The sequence below is a fragment of the Pleurodeles waltl genome, chromosome 8 (genome assembly GCF_031143425.1).
Source record: "Pleurodeles waltl isolate 20211129_DDA chromosome 8, aPleWal1.hap1.20221129, whole genome shotgun sequence".
Lineage (NCBI taxonomy): Eukaryota > Metazoa > Chordata > Amphibia > Caudata > Salamandridae > Pleurodeles > Pleurodeles waltl.
The window spans coordinates 71,463,702-71,478,448 of record NC_090447.1 but is presented as its reverse complement, the minus strand read 5'-3'; the positions used below and the strand labels follow the sequence as shown (position 1 = coordinate 71,478,448).

Below are 14,747 nucleotides of genomic sequence, written 5' to 3'. Positions count from 1 at the left end.
ACCAGGGCTCACCTATTAGCCACACCCTGTGCCTCTGTAGTTGGGCCATCACATTAGGGATGCTGCTATTCCTCAGGATAAAGGCATCATGCACCGACCCAGGATACTTAGCATTGACATGGAAGATGTAATAGTCCGCCAGGCACACCATCTGGACATTCATGGAATGATAGATTTTTCGATTTCGGAATACCTGTCCATTTTGCCGGGGGGGGGGACAAATGCAATATGTGTTCCATCAATTGCCCCAATTATGTTGGGGATATGCCCCATTGCATAGAAGTCAGCCTTCACTGTGGCCAAATCCTCCACTTGTGGGAAAACAATGTAGCTGCACATGTGTTTAATCAGGGCAGACAACACTCTGGTCAGCACTATTGAGAAAATTGGATGTGACATTCCTGCTGCCAAGCCCACTGTCACTTAAAAGGAACCAGTTGCCGAGAAATGGAGCACAGATAGAACTTGCACAAGAGGGGGAATCCCAGTGGGGTGACAGATAGCAGATATCAGGTCAGGCTCCAGTTGGGCACACAGATCCTTATAGTGGCCCTGTCAAGTCAGTAGGTGAGGATAATGTGCCTGTCCTCCATAGTTGCCAAGTCCACCAGGGGCCTGTATGGGGGGGATGTCTCCATCTCATATTCATCCGCAGCGGTTGCAGTCTAAGGGACAAAGTAGTGAGGAGCCGGTCCAATTGTGAACTGTGAAGCAGTTATAATCCAGGGCCTGCCCCCCCCCCTGAAATGGCGTCTGCCTGTCCTGTGTGGAGGGACAGGTGGAAGTGAGGTAATTCCGCTGACGTTGTGCGCCGTGGTGGGAGGTGGTCGAGAACCGCCGTGCAACTCCTCATTGGATAACATTGGGCCCTATGGGGTACAGTGGCCAATGGTGATGTACGCCGGTGGTGACTGTACGCACCGCTGCGGAAGTCACCGCCATTTTCTATCTGTTCTCTCACTTGCTATCTGACCTTCAACAGGAGAGGACCAACACTGCAAGTGCTGCTGTGACATGTGTCTGGGATCTACCATGGCGCGTGTGACTGGGGGTTATATGTCGGAACCACGAGTGCTTCAAGCACCCATGGCTTAACAACGAGGTCAGAACAACAACCTCATTCTTATAACTAATGAATGCGTTTACAACGATCTTTCATTGTAAACACATTCCTGGTAAGGGCATTAGTGATCAGCATGCACGGTTCCAGCATGGTTCCCACCTACCCCCCACCCCTAAAAATTACAGCAACCCCCCATCCCCACAACTACCCCAACCGCCCCCCAAAATTACCACAACCCCAACCCCCCTCCCCTAAAACCTAAACCACCCCAACTCCCAACCCAACCCACCCCTTAAACCTAAACCCTGACCCCTCCTCCCCCAAACCCTAATCACCCCCAGCCCCACCCCAAAAACTAAAAATACCCCAAGGCCCCACCCGCCCCTAAAACCTAAACACCCCAACCCCCCAACCCACCCCTTAAACGTAAACCCTGACCCCCCTCCCCCAAACCCTATTCACCCCGAGCCCCCACCCCACCCGACCCCACCCCCCAAAAAAAAAGCCCCAGTCCCAGCCCAACTTACCTCCTCCTTCACCGCATCGACTCCGACTCCCTTCTTCTGTACCTTAACGACGCATGTACGTGGTTCAGATATGCGTGGTTAAGGTACGAAAACCAGGAAGTCGTGGAAAACGAAAGTGTTGTTTCGCTTTCGTTTTTCACAACTTCGTGGTTTTGGAGTCGTTGTTCTGGGTGTTTCCCATTACTGGGGAAAGGGCGCCTGCCTTCACCTCGGAGGAGTTGGAGCGACTGGTGGATGGGGTCCTGCCCCAGTACGGACTGCTGTATGGGCCTCCAGATCAACAGGTGAGTACACTGCTGAGTACGATGCATGGGGCATGAATGCACTTGAGTGGTGTGTGTGAAGGGCTTGTGTGGGGGGGGGTGGTTTATGTCCCCTGGGCGGCATACAGCTTGTGGGCTGGGCCCTTTGTGTGCAAATGGCGATGTGAAGGGGTATGGTGGGCCAAAAGTGTAACAGCCAGGATGGTCTGACTAATGGCTTTCCCTGTGTGTATTTCTCTGCAGGCCAGTGCCCATCAAACAAAGGGTATATTGCGTGCCATCGCCAAGGGCGTGCGGACCCTGGGGTCTATGGCAGGCGGAGCACCCGCTGTCGGAAACGGTGGGAGGACCTGAGACGCTTGGTACGGAAGACGGCGGAGGCCCAGCTGGGGATGGCCTCCCAACAAGAAAGGGGTGCCCGTTAAACCTTGACCCCCCTAATGGCCCACATTCTGGCGGTGGCCTATCCTGAGCTGGATGGGTGCTTGAGGGCATCACAGCAGCCACAAGGAGGTGAGTACAGTGCCCGCCATCACAACTTACGCTGGGTAGGGTGGTATCCGGGTGGGGGATGTGTGTCAGTGGGTGCCCCTAGGCTAGGCCTGACATTACGGAGTAGGTCCGATGTTGGGCAGAGTTCTGAACTGATATTCATCCTACCTAGCTTGTAGGTATCCTCTACTGGGCAGGGCTGTGTGGGTCACAGGTATGCTGCAATTGGCAGGATGTGTCCCTCCCCATGCCCTGGAGGCTAGCATAGGTACTGTTAGTGAATTGCATAGTGCATAGACCTGTTCCCTTTGTGTGGGTGTGGTATGTACGCCAACGGTGGTGTTGGTGCAGCCACTGACCATGTGTATCCTTAGTCTCTTCTCCCCCCTTTTTTTGTTTTGTCATCCTTGGCGGCCCAACAGAGATCAATCCAGGTTCTGGCCTCCTCTCTGATGGTAGCCATTGTCCATGTTTCCACCCTCTCCCCTCCAACTTCCTCTTCCCAATCCCATCCCCCTCAACCCTAACCTATCCCAAGCACACCGGCAGAGGAGCATGCACACAGGACAACACACAAGAGTGGACATGGCAAACACAAGCACCACACATCATCCCACAGGCACTCACACACAAACCATCCAGATGCAGACATACCAACATCCACTGCTTCCACTGTGTCCCCCCTCCTCCTCCTCATCCACCTCCCACCCAGTTGCGTCTACACTCGCACCTGCATGCACTACACCATCATCCGCTACCAGCATCACCACCACACCTAGCAGAACACACACCTCACTTGCAGACACCACTACAACAGCCATGCACACGTCCCCTGTGTCCTCTCCCACTCTGTCTGTCCCCCCCTCCCAAGGTACACAAACGCAAGCACTCAGACACCCAACAGCCATCCACCTCACCACAGCATCCAGCCCATGCACCTGCACCTAAACACAGCAGACACCTCCTACAACCACTCCCTCTTCCTCCACTCCCAAACCTTCTCCCTCTTCCCGCCCCAGTGTCCCTAAGAAGCTTTTCCTCTCCACCTCTGACCTCTTCCCTACCCCTCCCCCCCATCCTTAACGTCTGGCCAGGGTGGCAAAAACCCAGGCAAGAACCTCAGCCACCCAGTCCATGGGCACAGTAGTGTCCACACAAACTTGTGGTGGTAAATGATCCAGGGCACCTGGCAGCCTCAAGGAAGGGGTGCCATCCCCAAGTGCTGCCCGGCAGGGCAAGGAGCCTGCCCCAAGTGCTACAAAGAAGGGCAAGGTGCCACCCCCAGCTGCTGACAGGAAGGGCAAGGAGCCTGCCCCAGCTGCTGCCAGGAAGAGCAAGGTGCCATCCCCAGCTGCTGCCAGGAGGGGCAAGAAGCCTGCCCCAAGTGCTGCCAGAAAGAGCAAGGTGCCATCCCCAGCTGCTGACAAGAAGGGCAAGGAGAAATCCCCAGCTGCTGCCAGGAAAGGCAAGTGGCCTGCACCACCAGGCAGGAAGGACAAGGGGCCTGGTGCTGGGACTCAGTCGGTGCCCCCACCACCAACCATGGTTGTGCAGCCGTCCACGGCTGCAGGGGATGGACTGGAGCTTCCACCCAAAACCGCCAGCAGCACCACCACCAGGGGGCAGCCATCTGAAGCTGCAGGGGATGGACTGGAGCTTTCCCCCACAACCGCCACCACCACCAGCAGCAGCACCACCACCAGCACCAGTGGACAGCCATCCAAGGCTGCAGGGGATGGGCTGGAGCTTCCCCCCACCAGCGGCTGCGGCAGCGCAACTGAGCAGCCATCACTGCCGGCGGACGGTCTGCAGTCCTGCCTCCATGGGCTATTGTGCATCCTGCCCCCTGCAAATCCTGGGGGTATGACACCCAGCTGAGAGACTGTGACCTTGCACTCCCCAGGTTCAGAAGCACAGGGCACAATGCCCCCTCCAGAACCACTGGGTATGTCACCCACTCACCCCATCCTCCCCAGGATCAGAAGCACAGGGCACGATGTCCCCTCCTGAAACAGTGGGTTTGCCACCCACTCACCCAATCCTCCCCAGGATCAGAAGCACAGGGCACGATGCCCCCTCCAGAATCAGTGGGCAATCACCCACTTGAGAGACTGTGGCCTTGCACTCCCCAGGACCAAGCATAGGGCATGTTGCCCCCTCCAGAGAATGTTGCAAGTCACCCACTTGAGAGACTGTGGCCTTGCACTCCCCAGGATCAGGCACAGGGCATGTTGCCCCCTCCTGAGCATGTGGGCAAGTCAGTCACTTGAGGGACTGTGGTCTTGCACACTCCAGGACCAAGCACAGGGCATGTTGCCCCCTCCAGAACCAGTGGATTTGTTCCATCTATAGGCTGAGGTGCCCCCCATTCCCTGTCTCCCTGAGGTGCCTCCCTATTTTTCAACTGATGCCCCTGCAGTGTTCTCTCCGTGTTGGTGCAGGAGACAGTTGGGGCCTTGGACTTTGTCATGTGGCCCTGTGGCCCACGCACATTGAGAACTGGGTAGTGTCCCTTGTAATGTACATATGTATATACATTTGGATTGAATGTTTGTATTTTTACTGTATTTATATTATTACACTCACTTTCATCTATTCCTGTTTTCCTTGCATTATTCCTGAGGGGTACAGGGTAAATATGTTGTCTTACTGCATCTGATTGTGTGTATGGTGTTGGGGGTGGGGGGGGGGTGTTGTGCGTATGTGTGTCACTCTCTTGTTCCTCCCCCCTCCCCTGTGTGCTAGGCAGCTGTACTCACTGTGTCGTCTTCACCATCGTTGGTGTTCGTGGTGGAGCAGGGGGAAATATTTGCAGCTTGGGCTCCATGCGTTGTGGTTCTTCCCTTTATCTCCAAAGGTGAGTCCTTTCCCTTCTGTGCAGTGTTTCCGACAGGCTTTTCATGTCGTTGGTACCGCCCCGGAAAAGGTGGCGGTTTCAGGGGTAATAATATGGTGGGCGAAACATTGACTTCCGCCTGGCTGTAGGCAGCTACCGCCGTGGTGGCTGTTATTTCCACAGTGGCAGTCGGTGTGGTAAAGTGGTTGTCTATCTGAGTTCTCACCGCTATGGTCATAATTTGGCGGTAGTTACTGCCAGCCTGTTGGCGGTATTACCACCACTTTATCACCGACCGCCAGGGTTGTAATGAGGGCCATAGTGTTTTCCTAGTATTGAAGGGTACAATACAGGACCTCTTTTCATTTCATGCCTGGGTGAATAATAGGTCCCCAGACATTCAATTTACCATTGTTCATAGTGTGAGCAGTAGTCTATTCCTGGATCTCAAGATGGGGGCAGACCAGGACAAGATTTTTGTTTCACTCTGTAATTCACTTTTGCATTACACAAGCAGCCACCCTAGAAGCTTAAGGGATAATTTACCCTTCGTTCAATTCCTACGCATCTGTAGGAATTGTACCAAGAAAGAAGACTACTTTGGAGAATCCAATACCCTCATTAAAAGATTGATGGATAGGGGGTACCCACGATACTCGTAAAACAGGCAAGGAAAAGGGCTTGGTACAACTACAGTGAACATCTGTCAGAACCTAGGACTAGAAAGGACAATTTGGACCGCATAGTGTGTGTTACGACCTTTAACCCTGCCAGAAATGAGATCAAAAATATAATTAAATGACATTGGGGGTTAGTAAAAAAGTATGTAAGTATGTGACCACAAAAGAAGAGCCATGTTTTTCTGCAAACGTGGCAGAAACCTTCAAGATGCCCTAGTTAAAGCTGCCCTACCACAGCCACCCAGACAGACCCTTAATACATTATGGGGTCTTCCAGCTATAGTCGGACATCACAAATGTGGCCAATGTGTGGCCTGTAAATATACTATACACACAAATTGATTGGTACATACAAAAATATAAAGATTCCATTCACTGTGTTTTCTAATTGTAACACCCAGGATGTTATTTATGTTGGTTGGTGCCCTTGTGATCGTATCTATGTGGAGCAGACCACCCAAAAGGTGAAATGCAGAATCCTACAGCATAGAAGTTGGATAAAGTGCAGGACAATAGGTGCACCACTTGTTGAACATTTCCAAGAACACAATTACACCTGCGAGGACATTAGATGGCAGGTGGTGGAGCAGATTTTACTGGGGCCATGAGGAGAAGATAAAGCAGGTGCACTATCAAGGAAATAATTGTTTTGGATTAGTAAACTGAAATCCATAACTGAGAGCCTTAATTCAATAGAGGACTGGAGCCGGGCAGCGTTCCTCTAACTGAACATTTCGATTTTGTTTCCAGATCTGTAATTTTTGGTGGGCCACTTGTGTTACTTTCATTGTATTCTTCAGAAGATGGTTTGGTAATTCACATCAATTCACATCAATTGTTATGCTCTAAACTAATTGCTACATTAATTGTAAAATGTGTTCACACCAGATGACACTGTGACTATAGGTGGACATTTAATGACTTGTTGTTCAAGTGGTCCTCTATCGCCAGAGGGTATGACATGACTGTTTCCTAACTGGCCAAGACACTTTACCTGTCAATGTGGTTTTGGGATATAGGTTAATTTGACACAAGGTGAAATCCTCTGGCCATAGGGGCCACTAGCCCCTTGCTCTAAACACTCCAATTGAATTGGACCACCTCCTCATTGCAACTTTTAGGGTGCCATGTACCCCAGGGTTCTCTTAGACCACACTTAGATGCTTTAGAAGGACTCATTCTAATGGAGACGCACTGATGGATCGCCCTTGGTTAGTGTTCATCATCACGCTTGGTGGTGTTCTCTTTGAATGGTCACAGGTTCTGTAATCTATTCAGTCATACTGTTTGTATCTCCTAATTACAAGTATTAGGGTACCTTGTACCCCTGTGTTTCATATACCACATTTGGGCCCTCATTACAAGATTGGCGGTAATGACCGCCTACCGCCACGGCGATGGCCGCCAACATACCGCCGCCGTGGCTACCAGCCGGCAACGCCTATTATGACCGCCGGCGGTGTACCGCCAGAAATCTGGTGGAACACCGCCGACGGTCATGGCGGCAGACGGCAGTAAGGTGGAGCTGCTGACAGCAGCACCGCCACGCCAGCAAAACACAGCCGACCGTATCATGAGCAATGATATGGCCTGGTGGTGTTCTGCTGGCGGACACTGCTGCTGACAGCAGCGCCGCGGACTGTCTCCAGCCAGAGGACCCCCTTCAAGCAGGTAAGTCGGGTTCTCTGACCGGAGAGGGGGGTGGGGGGTGTTGTGTGTATGTGGGGGGGAGGGTGTATATTTTGGGATGCATGCATGAGGGTGTGAGTCGCGTTGGATGCATGTGTGAAGGAGTGATTTTGAGTATCGTGTGTTGTGAATGCATGTGTGTGACAAGGTATGTTGGTGTGTGTTGTGGTGTGTGTATGTATGTCTGCATGCGTAGGTGGAGGTGGGTATGTGTGCGTAAATGTGTGAATATGGGTGCACGTGTGGGTGTGTATATGTGCAGGGGCAGGAGAGGGAGGGGGAGTGTGGGGAAGGACTCGGGGCGGGGGAAGAGGGCAGGGGAGACCCCTATCAGTGACAGGGGAGGGATTCCCTGGCACTGATAGTGCCTACCACCATGGTTTTCGTGGCGGTAAGATTGACACGAAAACCATGGCGGTAGGCCGCGTCGTAATCCCGAGAGTGGAAATGTGATGGCCGCCAGGCTGGAAACCGAACTCTCCATCCCAGCGGCCGTTACCACCCTGGCGGTCGGTGTGTTAAAGCGGCGGTTTTGAATGGCGGTAACTGCCATGGTCCAAATCCCGAGTTTTTTACCGAAGGCCTGTTGGCAGTATTACCGCCGCTTTAACACCGACCGCCAGGGTTGTAATGAGGGCCTTTGTGTCTTCGGAGGGACTCTTTCAAATAAGACTACCAATATCTTGCCTTTGTTAGCGCATGTCATCGTGCTTGGCAGTATACTCTCATTGAAGGTAACATCACCCTTGTGGGGCCATATCCTAACAGGGGGCAGCCCAAAGCTCCGGAGGTTCTGTGCACATCATCGTGCACACTCGGTGATTTAACTTCCGTGTCCTCCAGCCGGTGGCCCAACAAAACTTGAGGGGGTTCCTCTGCACAGTACATCGCGGGGCCCCCTTCTGGACTCATGCCAGAGCTCTTTTGCCAGGGCACTTTGCTGAGGGGGCCCCATGGAGCACAAAGCCCCCCACACTGCGGAGGCTGCAGGGGCTTTCATCACACCAGTGCATCTGGCATGCGCAGTTTTCATTCTACAACCTACACATCTGACGACTGCCAGGTTCTCGGTTTCATCTCAGCACGGCTCAGAAATACCTTTACTCTGACTCATAGAGTGAAGCAACTGCTTGTGCAATGAGTGCGGGTCCTAAACCAATTTATGACTTCTGGAGTTTCTTTAACACCAACTACCCACTCACCTTTTTGCACGCGCTCTAGGCACCCATAGTGAGCGAGCTGTCTGGTGCAGTTCTCGTTCACCTCAATCCAACCGCTATATGCGCCTGTGTCAATTATTGGGAGCCGCTCTCAGTTAAGCGCACCTGTGTGTGTTTTTCTAGATAAAGGTTCCAGTTGCTATTTCCATTACCTCTTCGTCCCCTTCCCTGTTCCTCTCATTGTGCAATTTGGCATACATGCTTCCAGAGAAACATTCCTAAGCCAAATTCTTGTAAAAAATATACTTAACACAAACCCCACCTCTCCCTCCTGGTACACATAGCTTTGACTTGCCTGGAAAAAGCCTGTAGTATACCAAGCTTCATAATCATTTGAATTAATTACCTTAGGTGGGAGGGAGGGATGTACTGATCGGAACAAGAATGTCTGGACTCAGGGCCAGATGTAGCAAAGGGTTTTCCCATTCTGTGTCAATGGGAAAATGTGTTCGTACATATGGCTCTCAGAGTAATGACATTACAGGTAAGTGATCTATGCATTATTGAGCCTCCCCCTGAGAGCTAAGTGTGCCAGTAATCATCTGTGGAACAGCTGATTACCACTGCTGGCTTCCTGGGCCAGGAGCTCCTTGGCAGTGTAGCAATGGGTGGCGAGTAGGCCAAGGGTCCTGGTGCTGGGTGTGGTCCAGGCACAGACAGGTGCAGACAGTGTTGCCTTTGGCATGCCGGTGGCACCGCTGTGCTGCGGCCTCCATTAAGTAGGTCCCAGGGGTAGGGTGGGCGCTCTGTGGGGGGAGAAGGGAAACGGCAGGAAGAGGGAAGAAAGGACAAAGGCAAAATAGAGTTGTAGGTAAGGAACAGAAAAAGCAGAGGAATGAGCAGAAAAGAGGCATAAAGTGCAGAAAAAACAAGAAGAAATGGACCAGAAAAAGCAGAGGAATGAGCAGAGAAGGAGCAGAAAGAGAGTGGAGGAGGGTGCAAGCAGCGGACAGCAGAGGGCTGTGGACTGCAGGAGAAACTGGACAGTAGGACTCCTGCGGGAGCTGCCACGAGGACCTGATCGGGAGCTGGGCTGTTTCACTGTACAGGAGGTAGATGCCTGGTGCTGACTTCCTCCTGCCTCTCCCACACCTGCAGGTGGTAGAACGTTGCAAACGTTGCTTGTGACTCTTGGCATAGGATCACATTGATAAAGAACTCAGACAGCTGTGAGAATTAATGTGAACTGCAGGACACATCATCCACACTTTGATCGCACCTTGCAACTTTGGGTTCCTCATGAGGCTATGCTTTTCTGAGGCCGCTTGAAACTCATTCACCCTGAGGCTCTCCCAGGGTGCGGATGGGGCTGTCAGGGGGCTCTGCTACCTTCAACCTACCAAGGTCAGCCCCCTGATCGCCCATGCAGCCCCATCAAGTCCCAGTGCAGAGATATGCCATTGGTGTGCTTAGTCGTCTTTGCCTTGATGGGGTGGATCCCAAGTTTGCCCTGGGCCTGAAAAATCCAGTGTCTTGCTGTGTGCTGCGTGTGGATGTCCCACATGCACCAAACAAAAACGCAGGTGTCCTAAGGACAGCTCAAGGAGGACAGAAACCACCGCAGGGCAATGGCTTGCTTGATCTCGATTTTCACTACGAATACAGACTGTGAAAGCAGGGGCTCATGATCTTTCTGTCTTTTTGGGTTTCAAATAGGAGGTGACAGCAAAGTTACAACACAGATAACTGTCTTGCAGCAGTCAAGCATTCATAGCAACAACACTTTTTGATCCTTCACTGTCAGCTCTTCCTATCATTGTGGAGCAGAATTTACCAAGCGTTGCATTGTTGATCCACCAACAGGGAGCATGGGCCAGCTTAATTTTACCCTGCTGATGATGTGTTGTTACAACAGTAGTTCTGCTCAGTATGAGAGGAACATCAGGTTCAGGCATCTGTTGTATGTGCTTGGCTGAGGAGCCAATGGGGCAAAGCTACCATCTGTGGAATTATGAGTGAATGCCTCTAAGTTAGACCCCCCCAAACCGTAACAATACTACAGTGACATGGAGCCTCAGTTGGCCTGGGGCCTCTGGGCCAGTGTGTAGAATTGCTCCTGGTCTGGTGGCATAGTAGACTAATGCGTCAACTGTAGGGGCCTGTGTTTGACCTCATGGTCACAGGTTCTAACCCCCAGTGGGTCCACTCAGTCTTTCATTCAAGTTCTGAGGTCTCTAAAATTAGTGTTATTGAGTTAGGTAATAATAAATATCTGTTATTCAGCGCCAAGATGCCTATGGGTGAACATAAATACACACGTTATGTTACTCGCTTGGGAACTGGAGTGCGGATGGAAGGGGGCTGCCTCTATCACTCTTAGTCCACCACATGTTCATGGTACACCTGGTGCTAAATCATTTGCAGATGACCTGATTGCGGGTCAGGATGTTGTAAGTAGAGAGAGCAGCTACTTTGCTGCGATCTACTGAAAGTCATCCTTTGAGCCAAGCATTTGTCTCCGTCTGTGGGTGCTTGTGCCCCCCATGGATCCCTCCACTACCAGGCCAGTGGGAGGGACAGGATACAGACACATCAGAGGCTTCCTTCAACAAGTGCAGTGCGTCAGCCGGGTACAGGGATGTGGGCATGACTCCTCACAGGTCAGCAGGGTGACCAGATGGCCAGAACAGGCACCAGCAGAACCTCCTGGAGGTAAGAAGCTGTTGATGGATCAAGGTTGGAGGCTCCTGTGTGCTGACTTCGTCGTCAACTGCTGCCTGGCCACTCTGGTTATGAGGTCAGGCTGAGTCACCTGGTCACTGGGCTGAGCCACCAGATGGCCGGTCAGTGGCGTGCTAACCAGATGGCTGACAGGCCAGCCATAGCAGCTAACTTTGATTTGTGTCTCCCCCTGGGTTCTGTAAGCCCACCAATTTGTGGGAGGCTAATAGTTCAGGAAAGACTGTTTTCCAGGCAGGCCAAGGGAAGAGGTACATTGTTATAACACTTCTCAGGATCCCAGGTTTGGGTAGCAGGCAGGTGGAAAACACCAACCCGGGGCAACCTTGGCTGATGGCCTAGGGGTGACATTCCCTACTCAGGGCATGGAGGCTGCAAACTGAGGAGGTCCTTTGTGCCTTTCTGGGGTGTGAATCACATGGCTGGCCCCCATGTGAAGGCCCAGGTCGATGCCAGGGCAGGGTGGCAAATGAGTCTGGGACTCCTGCAGGCTAAACAGCTCCCAAAATCTCCACATTGGAGGGCAGTCCGGGCAGGCGGGTGGTACCTATCAGCAGGTAGAACCTCCAATCTTGCTCAGGGCAGGGTGGAACACCACCAGAAGGGTTTGCCAGGTTTCAAGATGTCCACCAGTTCGCTTGTCAGCTTTCTGTGGGCAGAAATTTTGCCAGTGATGTTCCATTCTCAAGCTCAGTGGACCAGTATGGGTGTGCCAAATCAGTGAACCACGTCACCAGCCTAGCTTTGCACATTTGAATTAACCCCAGACTTACTTTTTTTATAAGGTGGGATCATGTTGTAGTGGTTGTGATTCCATGTCCTTCCTCACGGATTCTATTCTAGAATTGTGTTCTTGACCCAGTCTTATGCTCCTAAAAATTATTGTGCTGTATTCTTGAGGGAGTCAGCATATCTTTCTAGAAGCAACTGCATGCTTGCTCCCTTGCCCCAAAATTCAACTCTGCTTTCATAGGTAATAGGTATGGACAAGGAAGCTAAATTCTTTAATATATATTTCAACAATATCTGGTCAAATTCATGGACCAAGCTGGATTCATCTGGATTTTAGTCTATAGGAAAGCTAATCAGTAAATTGAGTAAAACTGGAATACTTTAAGCATGTGACTGACCATTTTGCCTAATGTTTTATTTTTCATGTGTTCATTTTACCAGTCAGGAATTGCAGTTCTTTCTGTCTGAACACGGCCATGCAGAACTCAATAGACATACCTCTCCTGCATTTTTGGGCCAATAAAGCAAGAACTAGTAATTGAACTACTCCATCTTAGTTATTGCTTCATAGACCCCTCTCTCATTTTCCTTGAGACAACTCTGGCTTTTCTACAGCTCCTCTAATATATCTCTGGTGTACCTTAGTGTACGTTACCTGTGTTCATCAAGAGCACCGCTGGAGAAACATAGTTGTTCTGCAGATCTAGATGGTACAGAACCCCACAGTACTCAAGGGAACAGTGGCGCATTATGTACATCCAGGTGGTAAAGGTACAGCTATTTCAAGACAAGAGGAGAAAGGAACAATTAGTACAAATAAAGGGAGCTTTGTCAAAGAGTTCACACCATGCACAGAAATACTATACTTCGGGAGGACCAGAATGAAGCTTTGATTTTCAATAACTTGTACTATCTGATATACAGGGGCCTCCCACATATGCAGACAGTAAAACTGTGAGTCTAGAATGCACCAATAAGGCCCAAAAAGAACAAGCATTACTCTTTGAAGGATGTGCTATTTTCCAAGTGCTTACGAGCTTCCAACCCTAATCACCAAAAAACTATTTTAATTAACTCTGTACCTTGGTGCAACAGCAAAATATTGACTCTGTATACTAAAACATTCAAAGCCTTTGTCGTGTTTAATCCACTGAAACTAAATCAATCTAAAATAGATGTTTTCTTGGTTGTCAATCCCTCCATTGACATTGTACACATGTCTTGAGGATCAGTTCTGGACAGTGCTTAATTTGAACTGGTGGTTGCAGGTGGGGCCCACTGGCACTCTTCTTTGGGGGTCAGCACTTATTTTACCTAATCACATTTTTAGCCAGAGCAAGAAAGAGAAAAGCACACAAGGAGCAAAGAAGAAGGAAGAGAAAGGCGGAAAAAAGTCTGACAAAGGGATAAAGCAGGGACCTGTAAGAGTGAGATTCAATGATAAGGAATGTCTGGTGGTCAATTAAAGAAGCATGAGGTGAAATCGAGGGTATGCAGGCTTGTTATACAGCACCCTGACATTCTATGCAAAGGCCGCAAGCTTCTGATCACAACTTTGAGCCCCAACACTTACGGCCTGATTCACAAAGGTAAACTTGGACCTGAAGTCCAAAAGCCTATGTTTATACCTGAAGTCTAACTTTAGACATAAAGGCCCTCATTCTGACCTTGGCGGGCGGCGGAGGCCGCCCGCCAAAGTCCCGCCGTCAGGTTACCGTTCCGCGGTCGAAAGACCGCGGCGGTAATTCTGACTTTCCCGCTGGGCTGGCGGGCGGTCTCCTTCAGACCGCCAGCCAGTCCAGCGGGAAAGAGGCTTCCACGATGAAGCCGGCTCGGAATCGAGCCGGCGGAGTGGAAGCTGTGCGACGGGTGCAGTTGCACCCGTCGCGTATTTCACTGTCTGCGCAGCAGACAGTGAAATACATGTAGGGGCCCTCTTACGGGGGCCCCTGCAATGCCCATGCCAGTGGCATGGGCACTGCAGGGGCCCCCAGGGGCCCCGCGACCCCCCCTACCGCCATCCGGATCTCGGCGGTCCGACCGCCGGGATCTGGATGGCGGTAGGGGGGGTCGGAATCCCCGCGGCGGTGCAGCAAGCTGCGCCGCCGCGGAGGATTCAATGGGGCCCCAAGCTTTAATAAATGGTTTCTTTGGATGGTGACAATGAAGAATCTGCAAAATGTTGGCAGATTCATAATTCTCAACTCTGGTGGTACTGTGGACTTATTTATGGTGCCTTAGGTGATGGAAAGACTGCCATTGGATACATCTCCATTTCCATCATAGACTCCGCCGGTGTGACTCTGCCGGATAAGATGGAGCCTCAGACATCACAATTAGGATGACTGGTCTTCCACCATTGTGCTAGTCTTCATGCCTTTCAGGAACGGTTGGAATGGTGACTCTACCAAGATCTTACAGAGGAAGCCTACCGTGTGGCACATGTAGTACATGCTTTCGGAGGTATGTTGAATTCCCATCTTTACTGACAACACAGGGTGATCTCTTCCCGGATGGGCGCTTGATTCAAGTTCAAGGGATCTCCAACAGCCCTGATCATACCCCA

General features: G+C 51.2%; 1 protein-coding gene across 1 annotated transcript in view; it reads right to left on the bottom strand.

Moving 5' to 3' along the window:
• Window positions 1–14,747, bottom strand: part of LOC138249714 (protein sel-1 homolog 3-like) — a 320,950-nt gene that overhangs the window by 209,245 nt on the left and 96,958 nt on the right. Inside the window, exon 5 of the mRNA XM_069203733.1 lies at window positions 12,837–12,958. Coding sequence (XP_069059834.1) covers window positions 12,837–12,958 — 122 coding nt within the window. The remainder of the gene's footprint in view (window positions 1–12,836; window positions 12,959–14,747) is intronic.